The sequence below is a fragment of the Euwallacea fornicatus genome, chromosome 18 (genome assembly GCF_040115645.1).
Source record: "Euwallacea fornicatus isolate EFF26 chromosome 18, ASM4011564v1, whole genome shotgun sequence".
NCBI classification, from domain to species: Eukaryota; Metazoa; Arthropoda; class Insecta; order Coleoptera; family Curculionidae; genus Euwallacea; species Euwallacea fornicatus.
Window position 1 is genome coordinate 1,418,910 of NC_089558.1, and position 15,969 is coordinate 1,434,878.

General features: G+C 35.0%; 4 protein-coding genes across 4 annotated transcripts; 2 read left to right on the top strand and 2 right to left on the bottom strand.

Annotated features, from left to right (window-relative positions):
• Positions 1–352: 352 nt before the first annotated feature.
• Positions 353–3,877, bottom strand: eIF2beta (eukaryotic translation initiation factor 2 subunit beta). The gene is made up of 8 exons (XM_066292909.1): positions 3,745–3,877; positions 2,131–2,206; positions 1,550–1,688; positions 1,298–1,494; positions 975–1,120; positions 724–917; positions 530–668; positions 353–474 (listed from the first exon to the last, which is right to left on the bottom strand). Exons 1-8 carry the CDS (start codon positions 3,760–3,762, stop codon positions 430–432), a joined length of 954 nt encoding a protein of 317 aa, XP_066149006.1. The 5' UTR covers positions 3,763–3,877; the 3' UTR covers positions 353–429.
• A 274-nt stretch (positions 3,878–4,151) lies between these two features.
• LOC136344966 (TBC1 domain family member 13) lies at positions 4,152–6,705 on the top strand. Its single transcript, XM_066292908.1, has 8 exons — positions 4,152–4,373; positions 4,457–4,530; positions 4,851–4,976; positions 5,027–5,174; positions 5,231–5,384; positions 5,498–5,696; positions 5,751–6,075; positions 6,134–6,705. Exons 1-8 carry the CDS (start codon positions 4,357–4,359, stop codon positions 6,261–6,263), a joined length of 1,173 nt encoding a protein of 390 aa, XP_066149005.1. The 5' UTR covers positions 4,152–4,356; the 3' UTR covers positions 6,264–6,705.
• A 2,635-nt stretch (positions 6,706–9,340) lies between these two features.
• On the bottom strand, positions 9,341–11,341 carry LOC136344965 (carboxypeptidase B-like). The gene is made up of 8 exons (XM_066292907.1): positions 11,210–11,341; positions 10,942–11,157; positions 10,797–10,887; positions 10,647–10,747; positions 10,377–10,590; positions 10,060–10,316; positions 9,798–10,009; positions 9,341–9,744 (listed from the first exon to the last, which is right to left on the bottom strand). The coding sequence occupies exons 1-8, from the start codon at positions 11,287–11,289 to the stop codon at positions 9,614–9,616; spliced, it is 1,302 nt and encodes a 433-aa protein (XP_066149004.1). The 5' UTR covers positions 11,290–11,341; the 3' UTR covers positions 9,341–9,613.
• A 958-nt stretch (positions 11,342–12,299) lies between these two features.
• LOC136344963 (carboxypeptidase B-like) lies at positions 12,300–14,662 on the top strand. The gene is made up of 8 exons (XM_066292906.1): positions 12,300–12,432; positions 12,483–12,695; positions 12,748–12,847; positions 13,379–13,479; positions 13,530–13,743; positions 13,806–14,065; positions 14,121–14,332; positions 14,384–14,662. Exons 1-8 carry the CDS (start codon positions 12,332–12,334, stop codon positions 14,533–14,535), a joined length of 1,353 nt encoding a protein of 450 aa, XP_066149003.1. The 5' UTR covers positions 12,300–12,331; the 3' UTR covers positions 14,536–14,662.
• The last annotated feature ends 1,307 nt before the right edge of the window (positions 14,663–15,969 follow it).

Below are 15,969 nucleotides of genomic sequence, written 5' to 3' on the forward strand. Positions count from 1 at the left end.
AAATCCCAAGTTCTCAACCAAATAGTTATTTTAGACAAGGAAAAGTTGTTAAAATGGTACATTATTTATTCTATGAATTAAATTCTTTTGTTGACTAAAATTTCAGTCACCAAATTATTAAGAAATTTGAAAACCGAAATACTTTCAACAATTCAAGAAATTTTAATTAACAAAACATACAATCGAATAGTAACAGAAAAGTGTGACCATTTCTTGCTTTTGCGACCTTACCCATAACTTGAGTCTCATTGCTTTCGCGCATTCAAAGATCTAGAGAGGAAAGACCTCGATACCATCGATACGTCTGGTGATGCAACGGGGTACATAACGGTTAAATAAAAATTACCACAAATGCAACACAAACATATAATTATAAAAGTGCAGCTCCTATTAGTACTGGTTACATTATTACTTAATATTGCAGCCTATTCACACTGTTTTCGCTCTGATTGCTGCTCTCTTCGAGGTTACAGCCTGTGAAAAAAAAAATCAGAAAAGGAAATAACATTGAAAATACGACAATCCATACCTGGAAACCTGATTTAATACTAGCTACAGAACACCTTGACCCGCAAGTCTCGCATTGCAAGAAGAACAACCTGGTATCCTTTTGCAGGATCGTGTCTGGCGATCTACACGTATGGCAGGTTACATATTCTTTTATATACCTAAGCAAAAATACAATAATTAAAATTTCTCTTTTAGAACTAAAAAAATCTTTACCTTCTCAATACATTTTCTATTTGTTTCTGCTGAAACCGGCCTTTAATTATCAACTGACTATTGCCGTCAACAGAGCCGCTAGTACCCAATTCAGCCAATAAGAAATCTAGTAAATGTTTCGGCTGTCTATGTAGCATTTTACAAATTTCGGTAAAGTTCGCAAATGAGGTTTTCTTAGCGCCTATTTTCACCACCTACATAATGGAATTGTTGAAGCTTGAATGGAAAATAGTCGAGTTTAATTATCTTACCTGCGGCGGTCTCATCACAAACTTCTGTTTCTTGCCAGCTGCCATATCTGGATTTTTGTCTCTCATTATTTCAAAAGCCCTATTGAGGAGTTCCTCATAAGTATAATCCCGGTCTGACCCCACCCAAGTTACTGAGTTATCATCCACTATATGACAATAAAAATATATCTTATAATTATTCCAATAATCATTGAAACAAATAAACGAAAGCCTCGCAATTAAGTTATGTTATTACCTGGATCTATTATTCTCTCCACCAAAGTGCAGCATGTTTATCACACATTTCATAAGCATCTTAACATTAAAAAAACTCCTATACTTACCATTTTCCTTATCTTCAGTTTTATCTTCTGCTTCAGCCATGATCTCATCCAAATCTTTTTTTTTACTTTTCTTCTTTTTCTTTAGTTTATTAAAATCAAGATCGAAATTGTCATCTATCATTTCTTCATCAGGGTTTGCTCCCTCCCCAAAGGTTTCATCTTTTACTTCATTTAGAGCTGCATCTAAGTCATCAGTACTAAAATGATAACTGAGTAGTGAGGTTGGTTTTAATTTTATTGCAGAAATGTTACCTAAAAGGTTTCTTCTTTTTCTTCTTTTTTTGTTTCATAAAATCAAGATCAATATCAGCATTATCATCTGCATCTTCAGCAGCAGCAGGCGCCTCATTTTCTTCCGGACCATTAGTGTTTCCATCAGGAGCATCAGTGCCTAAATTTCAATATTGTATATTGCTTAATGATCCCTTAAAAATGTTATAAGTGCTGGTTTGGTTTAACCCCAGAATTGAATCAACCCAAAAATTAAGCCAGTTATAAAATTGCTAGTGATTCACGTTTTTATTGCTGCAACTGACTATGCATCATGTGTTATTTATGTGGATTGTTGTGTCAAGAAATTTTAAGGCGTTTTTGTATTTTTTATTGCGACTTTTAATTCTCGATCATGCTATTATTGGACTAAATGAGTCAGAAATAGAATTGCTCTATAGATGTTACAATAAAGATGCAAAATTTTAGTAAATTTTAAACTAAATTTATCTTTTTGTCGATTCAATTCCTGTGTTATGTTAAATCAAACTGAAACTCTTAATATTACAATTTGAATTTAAAGGGAAATTTTAAATAATCAGATGAGAGGGTTTTGAAGATACCTTCAGCTAATGCAGCATCAATGTCAAATGTGGTCTTCTTCTTCTTCTTTTTCTTCTTAAGAGTAGGGTCAAAAATCTGCAATTAAATAAAGAGAATAAAGAATTACCACAGCACTTAAATACTAAAACAAATTGTAAGAAATGTGGATGTTTTAATAGAATTTAATACTATAAATGAACTATATAAAATAATATAATATAAATTGCAGTACAGTTATCTAGAGTCTAGTTTTGCTAGACTAAACAAACAAAACCTGCTTGTTATAATATTAATTTGGAGGAAGTCCATTGCATTTAAAGAAATTCTGTTTTTACTAGAAAAACTTGCAATCCTCTAAAACATGTATACTGCTTGACATAGAAAAGAGAACAGAATCTGAATTCATTATTAAACATAATATCATTCCATTCCAGATGTCAATATATTCGTTCTCTGCACCACTGCAGTAAATTTTGACAATGATTTAAGGTGAGAGTTAAAACAAGATGGGGAAGGTAGGAAATAAGCCCAAAACTTCTCATCCGGCAATATATAGGTTGAATCCCAATGAGGGTTCCATACTCGGTAAATTACTGATCCCCCAGCATTCTTTACAAGACAAATCTACCCCATAAGGTCATAATTCGAAGGCGGCGATCTTGATGTTCTGTAGATCTTTGGGATTGTGCAGTACCTCTCCTTCTGCCTGTTTGTTCAACTTGGAACCATGCTTGACAATATCTCACTATAGTGTTTATAGTACAGTTCAATTTAGTGGCGATTTCCCTAAATGATCAACCAGCCTGTCATAGACCCACTATTCAACCTCTCTCAAATTCACTCAATTAATGAAAATTTTGTTGCATTATGCATTTAGACATATTTGATGTACAAACATGTATACCAAAAATTGTTTAAATAAAACCATTTTTACAGTGTTCTCTTTTCTATATCACACAATGTATTTATTTTATACTAAATTTCCAAAACATTATTTATAGCCTGAATTTATGTGTCTTGCTTATCTAATGATTCTATTCCATATATTGGAAGGCAGTTGTTAGAATGAGGATATCATGCTGTAAATATTTGCTCTACCCCAACATAATAATAATAATAAAAGCTTATAATAGGGGAGTTCTTTGTTGGAAATGTTTTTGACCCTCTGGAAAGATTTGACAGAAGGCCAATTAGGTACTTTTTTATGTAAGATAATACCTTATATATTTGATTGCACTTAATAAAAAGCAAGCTATTACCATAGGCTGAACCTGTATTATCATAAATGAAATATTAATAATAATTGCTAATATTGCATCAGATAATGCTAGTAGCCCTGCGTCTCGTGTACACCCTTACAGCTGTGCAAATAGTTGTTGCTGCAATAGTTATGATTAGAAGTTGTGGAGAAACTAAAGATATAATATAAACTTATGGTCAATGGTCTGGAACCTAAGTCAACATATTGACTATAAGTTACTAATCTAAATGGGTTATTTCTAGACAGTTTGAAGGGTTTTTTTTTAAATGTACCATGCTTCCACCCTTTCTCTTTTTAACCTAAACCCACTGAAAGTAGGATATAGAGTTTTATATGGGAATTTTAGGAATTTCATGATGCAGAATGTACTTACAGCTTCGTCTTCAGCCATTCTAGATATTGTTTATAATAAAATTTAAGTAAAACCGGAGAATTTCACTATATTAAAAGAACTATTAACGAAATTCTTATTGCATCAGATTTTTACAAGAATCTGTCGAAAATATTACTATCAATGTCACTGTCAATCAAGATTAAAGAAATAACAGTGGTGTTTTCAAATATCGAGTAAAATCGTCGACATTATAAAAAACGAACTTCGAAAGTTTTCTATTAAATTTAAATGTTTTATATTTTACTTTAGACCGAAGTAAAATAATGTGAAAACATGATTAAGAAGGTAAAAATAATTCCACTCTTGAAAATCCTTTAATACTCGCAAACCCTCTTTGAAACTCCGGAACTATAACGAATTCCATTATCTTGAATGTATTCCTGGTATCCACGCCGTAGCGAGTCAATAGACCATAAACGATTCATTTATACAACTATGATACCAAATATAATTTTTTATTTGATAATTGGTTATTATTATTTACTTATTATTTGAAATTAATTATTACAATAAGAAACAGCTTTTGAATGGTGTATACATTCCAGCAGATCCCAAAATAATTAATTAAAATAACATAAGTTATACACAAAAATGGCTTATAAAGCTCGGTAATTATGGGGAACAGTTTTTATTTGCTCTTGAATGTTTATATTTAATTATGGCTTAAATTTAATCTTTTTCGATATTTCAGCCTTAAGGAATTCGATGCTATTTTGGAGCAGGACGTGGTTAAACTGCAACAACTAAAAAAGCTTTCATTCCATGGTAAGCTTTGTTCCATTAGGCAATATTTATACAGAAGTTGAATTTATTTTTGCTCATACATGTTTCTTAATATAACAGTTAATGGTTTTATAAGCAGGAGTTTGCCATTCAGCTTAGCTGAGGAAATTTCCCAAATTGTTTGCTTTTAAGTTAATCATAGTTTTGTGAAAAGCACCATATAAATGATTCATCTAATTACAAAAATTTCATAAATTGTACCAATTCAATGAACCTTTACTTCCAACCCTAAAAATCAATCTAAATAATCTATGTATTTTTTATAAAGTTGTGGCCTTCATAATATGTATTGGTTACTCTAGGTATTCCTGATGATCAAGGCAAAAGAGCCCTTTGTTGGAGACTTCTTTTGGGATACTTACCAGAGAATAGGTCAAAATGGGATTCCCTTCTTAAAGAAAAGCGGAAATTGTATAACCAATTTATAGGTAAATAATTATATTACTAATAGAAATGCTTCAAACTCAATTGCTTGTAGATGAAATGATAGTAATGCCAGGTGAGAATGGTAGTGATGGTGATGTCACTTTTGGTGATCATCCCTTAAGTATTAATCCAGAGGGCCAGTGGTCAATGTTCTTTCGTGATAATGAAGTGCTGCTTCAAATAGACAAAGATGTGAGAAGGTAAAATTTGTGAATATGGAAACATTCAGCAAATAATGGCAAATATGATTATTCAGGTTATGTCCGGACATATCATTTTTTCAACAACCAACAGAATTCCCTTGTGGAAAAATTGTAAACAGCAATGATGTAAAAAGATTACATACACGGGTGCAAAGAAGAGTTTTAGATTGTGCTAATGTAGAACGTAGAGGATTAGGGATTACCAAGGTGACAATTTGCAACATTTACCACTTTTCTCTGTCTTATTTCATAACAATAATTATGACCCTGTATTTTTTTTATTTTGGCCAATAAATTAATTTAGGCTTTTTTGAGGGTAGATAGCTTTATCTGTGAAAAAAGCATCAGAAGATTATGCCCCTATGGAAGAAGGGCAAGAGGCACATTGGGAAGTAGTTGAAAGGATATTATTTCTGTATGCAAAATTAAATCCTGGCCAAGGTTATGTTCAAGGAATGAATGAAATTATTGGCCCAATTTATCATGCCTTTGCGTCAGACCCTGATGTTAAATTTAGAGGTACATATTCAGTACTGAAATTTCATTTCATGATAAAACTGGCAATTTTTCTAGAATTTGCTGAAGCTGATAGCTTCTTTTGCTTTACAAACCTTATGTCTGAAATTAGGGATTTCTTCATAAAGACTTTAGATGAGACTGATCATGGGATTAACACAATCATGAGCACATTATTGTTGAGACTTAAAAATTTTGATTTAGATGTTTGGCTTAAGTTCCAGCAGCAAGATTTGAAGCCTCAATATTACAGCTTTAGGTGGATAACTCTGTTGTTATCACAAGAATTTCCACTGCCTGATGTGCTTCGAATATGGGATACATTGTTATCAGATGAGAAACGTTTTGATTTTCTCATTTATGTATGCTGTGCTATGATCATGTGAGTATGTCATTTTTTAAAGGTGTGAATTAAGAAATTACAAAGAATTGCATTGCAGTATTTTACGTAATCAATTGTTGGATAGTGATTTTTCTTCCAATATTAAATTGCTGCAAAACTTTCCTCCCATGGATGTGCAAGTAATTCTTTCCAAGGCTCTGGAATTATCGCAGAGGAAGATCTTTTGATGATAGTTAATGTACTATTGCAGAAGTTCCTAAAATATTTTCTGGACAGAAATATTTTGCCCCAGCCTAATGTCAATTATATTTAGTATCTAGAACGATGAAAAATTGCTCATATTTTAGTTAGCAGTGTTGTGTAATTGTTTATTTTTCAGTTCTATTTAAACAAAGCATTTATTGTTTGTTATTTATTCCGTTAAGTGACCACCTATAATACTCATAAGGTAAGCTCATATTCAATTTAATTACAGTTTTAATATTGGTAAATTTATTAGCAGCGGTCTACATATTCTTTTTAAAATCTTATTTTGTAAGATACTTAGTTAATTAAACATTTCATATTTTTATATAGGTACTGATAATTCATCTCTATTCATTATATGCATTTTGTTAAATTTCTATTGTTGAGTGATTTATATAAATATTATATTTTTAATAAGTCAAACAGGAAGTTTCTTTTTTTACATAAAGTTTATTAAATACATCAGTTTATTTACAATACACAGTGTACAGTGACATTAATTTGCCTATTTTGGAGCAGTTTCAGTATTATATTTAACTACTGCTTGTTGTACTTGGGATAAATTAAAACTTTTCTTCCCAGCCCTTGCTCGCATTTCTTCCTCAACAGCCTTATTGACAGTTTTTGTTATGATTTGTTTCAACTTGTGGGCTTCCTGAAATTTTTGTTTTTTTGGCTTAATAGGGGCATCTGAAATTAGAATGTTGGATAACATAAGACGGGTTTAAACGTGTGTGGAAAGGTAACACGAATTTGATTAATTTTTAATTTATTAATTAGAAATTGTTTAAATAGTTATAAATATTATGTGTAGAGTACTTACTATTCCGTTTGGTCGCAGCAGTTCCCTTCTTTGTTTTTGCTTTGTTATTTGGGGGTAACTTTGCTTTTACTTTTAATTTCCCTTGGGCCATTATGTATTTAACTTTATAAATTACTTTTCACGGTATCAATTATTTTGAGTATAAAACCACAATTCATAGAAATCGCTGTAAATCCTTTGCACCAAAGGTTGAGGTTATATTTTTACGTTAGTTTTGAATGCCACTGTCGTTGATGTCAGTGGATTCATTAAATTAAGGGTTTTTCATTCTGAATTCAAATGACTAGTAATCTGAGCAACAAGTGTAGCTCAGGTTTACTTTGTCGATATCGATAATGATATCGATATATATATATTTGGATATTAAGAGGTCTGAAATTACAGTTTAGGGCTTCAATAATTTTTATTTATTCTCACTTTTTACTTCTTCAAGCTATAAACTATATCTACACTACGGAGTTGTAAAAAACAAACCTATAACATTTAGCAGTTCTCTTGACTTAAGTACGGAACACCAAAGCACCCTGAAATGTCTCCTGAACCACTGGTAAGGTGTTTTTGGCCGGAATCATAAAACTATAGGTAGCATATAAAGGCATTAAATAAAGCAAAAATGTCCGAATAACTTTTCACGGGTAACTGCATTGGGCAGTTCCACTCAATACGATAAACCAACCACCTCACTTTTTTTCCAATTATCGCTAGCTTTCGCTACAGTACAAAGGGCAATTACAGTATTCCCTACATAGTACATCGAACATAGAGGGTTGATTCCTTATATCTGCAACCTCTCTTTATTTTATTGATTGTATCTCGTTTGCGTTTTCTGAATAAATTGTTGTCATGCGTTGATACAGGGTGAACAAAGTTCAAGTTTGCAATATTTAGTCATTAAATTCAGTCATAAACCTTCAGGGGTCCATAACCATAGAAGGTTAGATACAGTTTTACGTTCTCCTTGTTGGGTTGTAAATAATCTTTAAGCACTTGAGCTTCAGGTTCCGAGAATGCATCAGCTCCTACGTAATTGTCTCTGTGAGAATTATTTGAAGCTCTAGTATGTATCTACATGTAGCGAAAGTTCCTTTTGCGGTTCGTACTGTAGCAACTAGCTCCGGGTGTTAAGAGATGGTTTCTAAACCCATGGGAATGAATGAGATGTATGTTGGTATAAGAAGAGTGTTTCTTATAGTGTTTAAAATGTATTCATATGCGTTAGAATTGAAATTGAGAATAACGACCCAATTGACGTTATTATACAGGGTTGCACTAGTGTTGTTTTCTACCAATTGGTGGATAACGTAGAGAGAAACTTAAAAAGTTATCTACTCTGTAATAGATTCCACCGTCGATAAAAATAACTTGTTTTGACACTGTCGGAGTGGGGCTGACTTCACTTGAAATCCTGTACTTAAAAAGCTCATGTTAATAGACTTTTTTAAAGGTGACCATAGTAGCAAAATTTCTCGTGCTTAATTGGATTTTCCAATGGATTCCAGAGTGGTTCGATTTAGATAGTCCTCAGCTATTCTCCGCATATAATCCATTTGCTATGAATAATTGTTTATTTGATGTAAATTCGAATGCTATTTAAGAGACCTTACTTTAGAATAATACATGAAGCCTGAAGCCCAGAGCTTAAAGTGGATCGGAGTGAACTCCTGTTCAAGTGCTTTTGATCTACGAGCTTGCCACCAAACCTTTTAAATCGATATTTATGGCGGAACTTGCAAACACTTCAATGGCAAATTTGAAACCATATTCGTTTAATTTTATCTCAAGCGTGGCTTGCTCATTTGGAGCCACCATTATGTGGTTGGGGGTTCCCAGCCGTTCCCTTCTTTTTGATAAATCATATTTAGGTTTCTCGAAGAACATCTCCTACATGGTGGAGTACACGATTTTTTTAGATCACTTGATATACCTTTTAATACTATACAATATACGAGGAAGTGATCATTTTTTATTGTTTTAATTGTGCACTTATCAGGACTAGGAAGAGATGTAATAATAAGCTTTCTTTAATATACAGAGTTCTACAGGGTGACTCATAAAAGCGTGGCCAAGAAATAAGTGCTAAATAGGTTAAAGACACGTTAGATCCCCAAACACAATTAGCCTTTCTTCCCTCGCTACGACTGCCTAAACATGTTCTGCATTTATTTCCTTCTCAGGGATTGGTCGTGCCCTTTTGCCCACGTTTTTTCTCGACATCCTATATCACGAAAACCACAATTTATAACATTGGAAATATTTTAATTATATTAAATCCTTATCAGTATCTTGTATAATCATTGCACCACATTATATAGCTGAGAAATATATGTTTATCAATTCTGTGGATAAAAGGAGGATGATACGCTTTCATAGCGATAAGTTCTCTTATAAAACACCAATTATTTTGATTCCGAACCAAATAAATCAATAAATTGTAATTTATAGCGAAGATCATTTTAGTGAAAATATGGCTGATACAGTGTAAATTAGGAATTACTAGTACTCCCTCATTTAATCAACTTCGGTGGCATTGGTCCAAAACTTTTCCTCAATATACTGATGGAAGATCCTGATTCCCTCAAACGTTTCTTGTACTACTGGCAATATCTGCCTTGCAGGGATCATAAAGGAGTGAGGCGCATCTGAAACCCAATCAAACTTCCTATCATACTGTCTTCATTTCATAACACTATACCTCCAGCAGGGAGTTCCACAGTATAAGAAAGCTCAATTCCCGCTTCCCCCATGGCCCAATCATCAGCAGCTCCAGCTGCAGCGTACAAGAAAATCGCTGAGTTTTCAACCTCGTAAGCAGAACCTATGGTACTGCTTGCTGCTATGGCGTTGGCTGCAAGTGTTCCAAGGTGTTTCAGCTCCTCTGCATTGTCTGTGTAGATGGGAGCGTATCTACAATGGCAGATGAATACTCAGTTGATGCTGAATAGAATGGAGGTTACCCCCAAGGAAACAGTATCATTTTTCCATAACTATGGAAGGCTAAGTATAGGCGAGCATTCTCGTTGTGGGCCAATATCCAGTTTCTAAGGGCGCTGGTTTCTGGTTCAGAAAAAGCAGCGGTGCCTGCATGGGTGTCAGAGCAGGGATCGTCAGAAGCTCCATCAAACATCCACATGTAACCAAAGTTTCTGTTCAGATCTGTTCCGATGCAAGAGCTGCCAGTTGCTGTCTGGCGGTTTTTCCTCCAGAGACGATTCTAGTTTATGAAGCAAATGCAATGACAAATTCGCAAAAATTTAATATGTTGTGAACTCACATTCCTTTGAGTGTACTCATATCCATCAGGATTCAAGTTAGGCACAATTGCCCAGTCCACGTTTTGGAGAAGAGCTGCATTAGTAGAGTTCTCAACTAGCTGGTTTATAATATACAGGGTTACTGTAGGGGCAATCCATTCCCTGCAGTGAATTCCTGCATCCAGAATTATCAAGGGTTTCGGTACTGAGGTTTCATTAGGTCCACTGGAAATACTGAGGAAAATCCATTCTATTACACAAATATATCTAGAGCATTGATAGGAGTTTACTATAAGAGCGGAATGTCTCTGCCCTCATGAGACTGTCCAATGGTCTCCATGGTGGTGATTTCTGGGTAATCTTGAGCGATTCTTCGGACGTATGCTACGTGCTAAAACCCCAAAAGCTACCTTTCAATACAAAAAAAAGAAGACACCTACCTCTTCATAAGTCATAAAGCTGTTAAATGTAACTTGCCCCGTATTCAAAGATCTAGCCATACTGCGTTCCAGCTTCTCTTGAAGAATTACGCTAATGGAGACTAATTTTTTACGCAAATTGCACGAAACTTGCAAGACTTATTACCTTTCAACATTGGGCACAGAAATCTTGAAGCTAACAAATCCATTATGCGTTAACAGCAACTCGAAATAGCCTTGTTCTTCTGGCGGTACCATCACATGACTCACCGTCCCAACATTTCTACTACTCTTCCAGAAATCGTATTTCGGATTCTCAGAAAACTCATGGAGGAATCTTAGTTGTTCCAGATTTTCTGGAACCACTTCATATACCTTATACCTGAAATGCGGTTTATCTAAAAGAGTCTCTTCCTCTAGCTATCGTCGCTCACCCTTCATAACTGATGGCTGCAATAGCCCTCGAAGTCAGTAAGTTCAAGAGAAAAATTGCTCCAAGCTGTAACACTGCCATGATCCCAGTTATCTCGTTAAAAAATGTGCGAAAAGATATTCGTGACTGTATTATCAAGTTCATAATTGATTACAGTTGGCTGTAAATCATAAGCAATATTGTCCTGAAGAATTTCTTTAAGCCGAGGAGGTATTAGGGAGATAAAATTGTTTTGATCTCTTTACTCATCATGGATAATTTGTGGCCTCATAACACTAAATCTAGGAAGGAAAAATAGGACCAATCTATTAACCACAGATTCTTTGAGCGTTAAGAAATCTAAACGTAACAAATTGGATTCTCATTTTTCAAAACTTTAATATCTACAGGGTGTTATAATCCATGAACTTTCAATAGTCGTTTCATCGTTATGGGTTTTATTGTTTTTCAGATATTAAGTTAGGCAATTTGAGGAATAGGGAACTCATTAGAGTCTACGTAGATTGACTTGACTGCCCAATTACAATTATAACAGGTAGTGCGGGACACCCTGTATATTCACACATCGCTTATTTAAATTAGCACATGATACTAATTTATTAAAGTACATAAATGGTTTTGGGCATTCAATGTAAACATACTCAATTTTCATTTGTACACACTTATGGCTGGTGCGAGATAAAGAAAGAGCGATGAATTTTGAAGCACGCTAGCACAGGACCGAATATCCTGATGTAGGTGACCACATATGTCTCAACTATTGGAAGCGTTTACATCGCGCGGATTCTATTAATATAACGTCTTTCTGGGATGTTTTGGACTGTAATATTAATTGGGAAAGCTCAGATTTCCTGGTCGTGTCTTGTATCATTGTTTTTAAATATTTTTTGCCCTATAACCCTACAATCCCTCGTCTAATGAGCCATAATTACATTACATCCTCGTCTTAACATGTATAGAGCCGCGTTAGATACGTATTTTATTACATCTAAAACTTAAATTTATGTTTATCGTTTGATCCAAATAATTTATGATCAATAATTAAACCATCACAGTTAAAAGATTAATTTGTAATGAAAAAAATCAGCCATGTTAAAACAATTACTCCTCCAGTAGATCTCGCATGTTACCAAGGTACTCACCTAAACTGACAATGAACTGGTACTTTGTATTCCTAGACGCCTTATTACTCACAATCACAATTAATGGAGAAACTTTCGGAGGGTCCGTTATAGAAATTCGACCTTAATTCGTCCTAAAATAACAAGCTTCAGGTATAAAGTGTACCATATAGTACCCCAGACCAACGACCAAGTGAGTTTCATCAGTCAACTGCAGTCGAAGCCCAAGTTTGACTTCTGGAAAGAGGGGACGACCCTTGGAGATGCGAGCGATGTTATGGTTGCACCAGAGTTGCAAGAAAAATTTGAATCGGACCTCAGTAGGAATGGGATTGATTTTGAAATAGTTATTGAAGATGTTGAGGGGTGAATGGTGCTGAATTTGTGCATAGGTCAGATGGAATACAGGTTTCTTTAGGTTAATTCAGCAAGATCGAAGGGACATGCTTTTATCTCGGGCTAAGAGAACCGCATTGCTGGGAGAGGTGACGTTTCGGAGCTTTATGACTTACAATGAGGTAATTTATTTTAGGAAAACTTAGGTCCCCATCCCCAAAAGAGATGGATGTTCAACTATCAATGGGAAAAGGATGTTCGGCAACAAGTCTCCACCTCTAGGCTTTATCAGGCATATGTGTACGTTCAAAGTAGTTACACATACATCGCATGCTCAAAGACATAGAGACATGCGAGGGTAGACGAAAAAATGGGTGTCCACAAGCAAGCATTAGCTCAGTCTTTTGTGGGAACACCAAAATGTCTCTGATTTCGGGAACGAATTTAAAATATCCCCGAAAGCTTTGCCGTGGATACCTGCTGCGATTTACCTAGCCGGGAACGTTCAAGAATGGAAACAAACCACTTTCTTCTACCGAAGACACCCGTATACGCTCTGCGAGTGTTGACATGCGCAACTCACAGCTCTGATGAAGCCAACAGGAAGAAAAACGTGTTTCCGACATTTTTTTTCCTTTTGTACTTGAACGCCTCTTTCTCTTGCGATCTTATCACTAATTTTTGCTACTTGTGATTGAAAAATTTTTGCGTAGCAAGTGGCTTATGTGCGCAGAGTGGCCGAAGATTATCCCAACATTGCCACCCTTGAAAGACTGGGAGAATCTTATGAGGGCAGGGATATCTTGATCCTACAGTAAGTGTCTCAAGTGTGCCTGAAAAGCCTTGAAATACGTAGCATTTTAGTGTTTCGAGCGGGAAAAGCGCTACTGCCATCCCTAAACCTGTAATCTTCATTGACGCAGGAATCCACTGCCGAGAGTGGATTGCCCCCCCAGTAGCTCTATACATCATTCAACAATTAGTAGAAAACCCCCTCAATGCCTATCTCTATGAGAACGTGGATTGGTATATTGTTCCGAATTTGAATCCTGATGGATATGAGTATACTCAGTCTCACGTAAGGGGATAACTGATTTTAAGTTAAAGAATTATAATTTGAAGTGCCTTATCTATCTCTAGAATCGTCTCTGGAGGAAGAACCGTCGCCTTACAGAAGGAGCTGCGTGCTATGGCACCGACTTGAACAGGAACTTCGGCTACATGTGGATGTTTGCTGGAGCTACCAATAATTCCTGCACCGAAACTTTCGCCGGTCCTGAAGAGTTCTCCGAACCTGAAACGCGAGCTCTTAGAGACTGGTTTCTCGCACACCCTGAAGAAAACGTAAAACTTTACCTAACATTCCATAGTTATGGAGAAATGGTGCTTTATCCTTGGGGGTAGTTTTTTTCCACCCTAATTCGACTATTACATAAGGATTTTTTTAAATTTTAGCTATGATTCAATATTGCCAGACAACTTCCAAGATCTCCATTATGCAGGGCAACTGGCAGCAACTGCCATTGACCAATCGTCAGCAATGAATTCGCGGTACCGAGTTAACAGTTCAGCTATTCTTCTCAGCCCAGCAGCGGGGGGTAGCGATGACTGGGTAAAGGCGATTGGGGGGGTGGACTTGGCATATTGTATCGAGTTGCCCGACGGGGGTCAGTATTTAGTCGTCTAATTGGTCAAGGATAAAAAGGAAATTATTTTAGATGCCCCGTTTTATTTCATGATCCCCGCAAGGCAGATTTTACCTGTCGTACAAGAGACTTTCGAGGGAGTTAAGGCGTTTCATGGATATATTAAAGATACATATTGGGATGGTATAGAAAATGAATCCAAGATTTCGTGGAGGAATGATTAGGGTTAGTTCAGGTTAGTTCCTATCCTAATTGGATTTGCGTTGACTGTTTTTATGGATTCAGTTCGAGCTCATTGATAATATATATGTTAATAATATTTTGAGTTAAAAATAAAATTTTGATTAACTTATATACCAAATATTATAATTATACCAAATATATAATTATACCAAATTCGTTTCATTTATTGGCACCTGTAAACCGCGGTAGGAGTCCTAAAGTCGCCGTTCGATTAGGCAAAGGGTCTTATCCAAATATTTTTAGTAATAATTATTTTAGTTAATTTAAGGTAATTCTCACAACAAACGCATAGGCGTGCGACAGTTTTTTGTTGTCAAATATTTTATTCCGAAACAAGATATTATAGTTTTTGAATGAACTCTGATTTGTCGCTTAATCATATGAGAGTTACTCCTGAGATTTCAAGGGCGTGCCCACGAGTTGGTTTACCATAATTGTGCACAAAAATGGTAATGTGCATTGGATTTAAGCAATTTTCATAATTATTTCGCATAGAAAAACTCAACTTTTTTTAATTCCTACATTGATCTTATCTCATATTTTTCGTCTTCATATATGTATGCTAAAACGAGAGATGCCTCAGTAACTCGAAGCCTTTACTTTGTCCTTAGTACAATTGCCACTGTACGGTTTTTTGATATTTTTCCTGTAATATCACTTTTTATCATGTCTTGAACGTCTCTTTTTATATTTAAATTAAACTTCAATAAATTTACAAAACTTCACTCACATTAAATTAAAAATTTTCATTTGATTGATTTCCTTGAAAAATGTTGTTTGATTCATATTGATAGTGGTAATATTGTTTTTATTTATTCACTATTAATCGACTTAAGTTTCAACTTTGGAAGAAAATCTATTGACACCATTGAGGACCTACAAATTGTCGAAGAGAAATTTTAATTATTCATCTAATTTCGAGATATTAATTTTTCATTATCATTGTTTACCAGTAATAATCCTTCCAATGCTCTCCGCTTAACAAGTTGTTTCATTGGAATTTTACTACTGATCCATTATTGCTTGATAACCCGAATTAACTTGATGCTGGGGATTAAATTGCCGATCTGCTACTTATTGCACCAGTCCAATTTGAGGGTAACGATGTAAAATAATAATATTACATATATCTAATTAATTTTCATTTAATTAATTTCTAACCATACAAATGATCAATTATCTCGCCCGAGACCGCGAATCCTTCCCACGTTTCCTCGACGATTGGTCTGATCATTACAATTGGAGGATTGAAGCCGAGTAATCCTAGAAAAAACATAAACTTATCACAACGAAGAAAAAGCCTCAACGGCTCCGTACCTCCAGCGGGTAATTCCCAACAATACGACAGAGCAACCCTGAAAACCTCTTTAGTCCAATCATCACTACCTCTAGAAGCAGCGTAAAGGACGTTAGTG

Coding starts and splice junctions, on each gene's coding strand:
- eIF2beta (XM_066292909.1), bottom strand. Junction 1,495..1,549: donor AAAAAGAAGAAACCTTTTAG/GTAACATTTCTG, acceptor TTATCATTTTAG/TACTGATGACTTAGATGCAG. Junction 918..974: donor TTGTGATGAGACCGCCGCAG/GTAAGATAATTA, acceptor TCCATTATGTAG/GTGGTGAAAATAGGCGCTAA.
- LOC136344966 (XM_066292908.1), top strand. Junction 4,531..4,850: donor AAAAAAGCTTTCATTCCATG/GTAAGCTTTGTT, acceptor TGGTTACTCTAG/GTATTCCTGATGATCAAGGC. Junction 5,175..5,230: donor ATAGACAAAGATGTGAGAAG/GTAAAATTTGTG, acceptor ATGATTATTCAG/GTTATGTCCGGACATATCAT.
- LOC136344965 (XM_066292907.1), bottom strand. CDS start 11,289: ATGGCAGTGTTACAGCTTGGAGCAATTTTTCTCTTGAACTTACTGACT. Junction 11,158..11,209: donor GCAGCCATCAGTTATGAAGG/GTGAGCGACGAT, acceptor ACCGCATTTCAG/GTATAAGGTATATGAAGTGG. Junction 10,010..10,059: donor ATGATACTGTTTCCTTGGGG/GTAACCTCCATT, acceptor CTGCCATTGTAG/ATACGCTCCCATCTACACAG.
- LOC136344963 (XM_066292906.1), top strand. CDS start 12,332: ATGTTACCAAGGTACTCACCTAAACTGACAATGAACTGGTACTTTGTA. Junction 12,433..12,482: donor AATGGAGAAACTTTCGGAGG/GTCCGTTATAGA, acceptor AACAAGCTTCAG/GTATAAAGTGTACCATATAG. Junction 13,480..13,529: donor AGGGATATCTTGATCCTACA/GTAAGTGTCTCA, acceptor GTAGCATTTTAG/TGTTTCGAGCGGGAAAAGCG.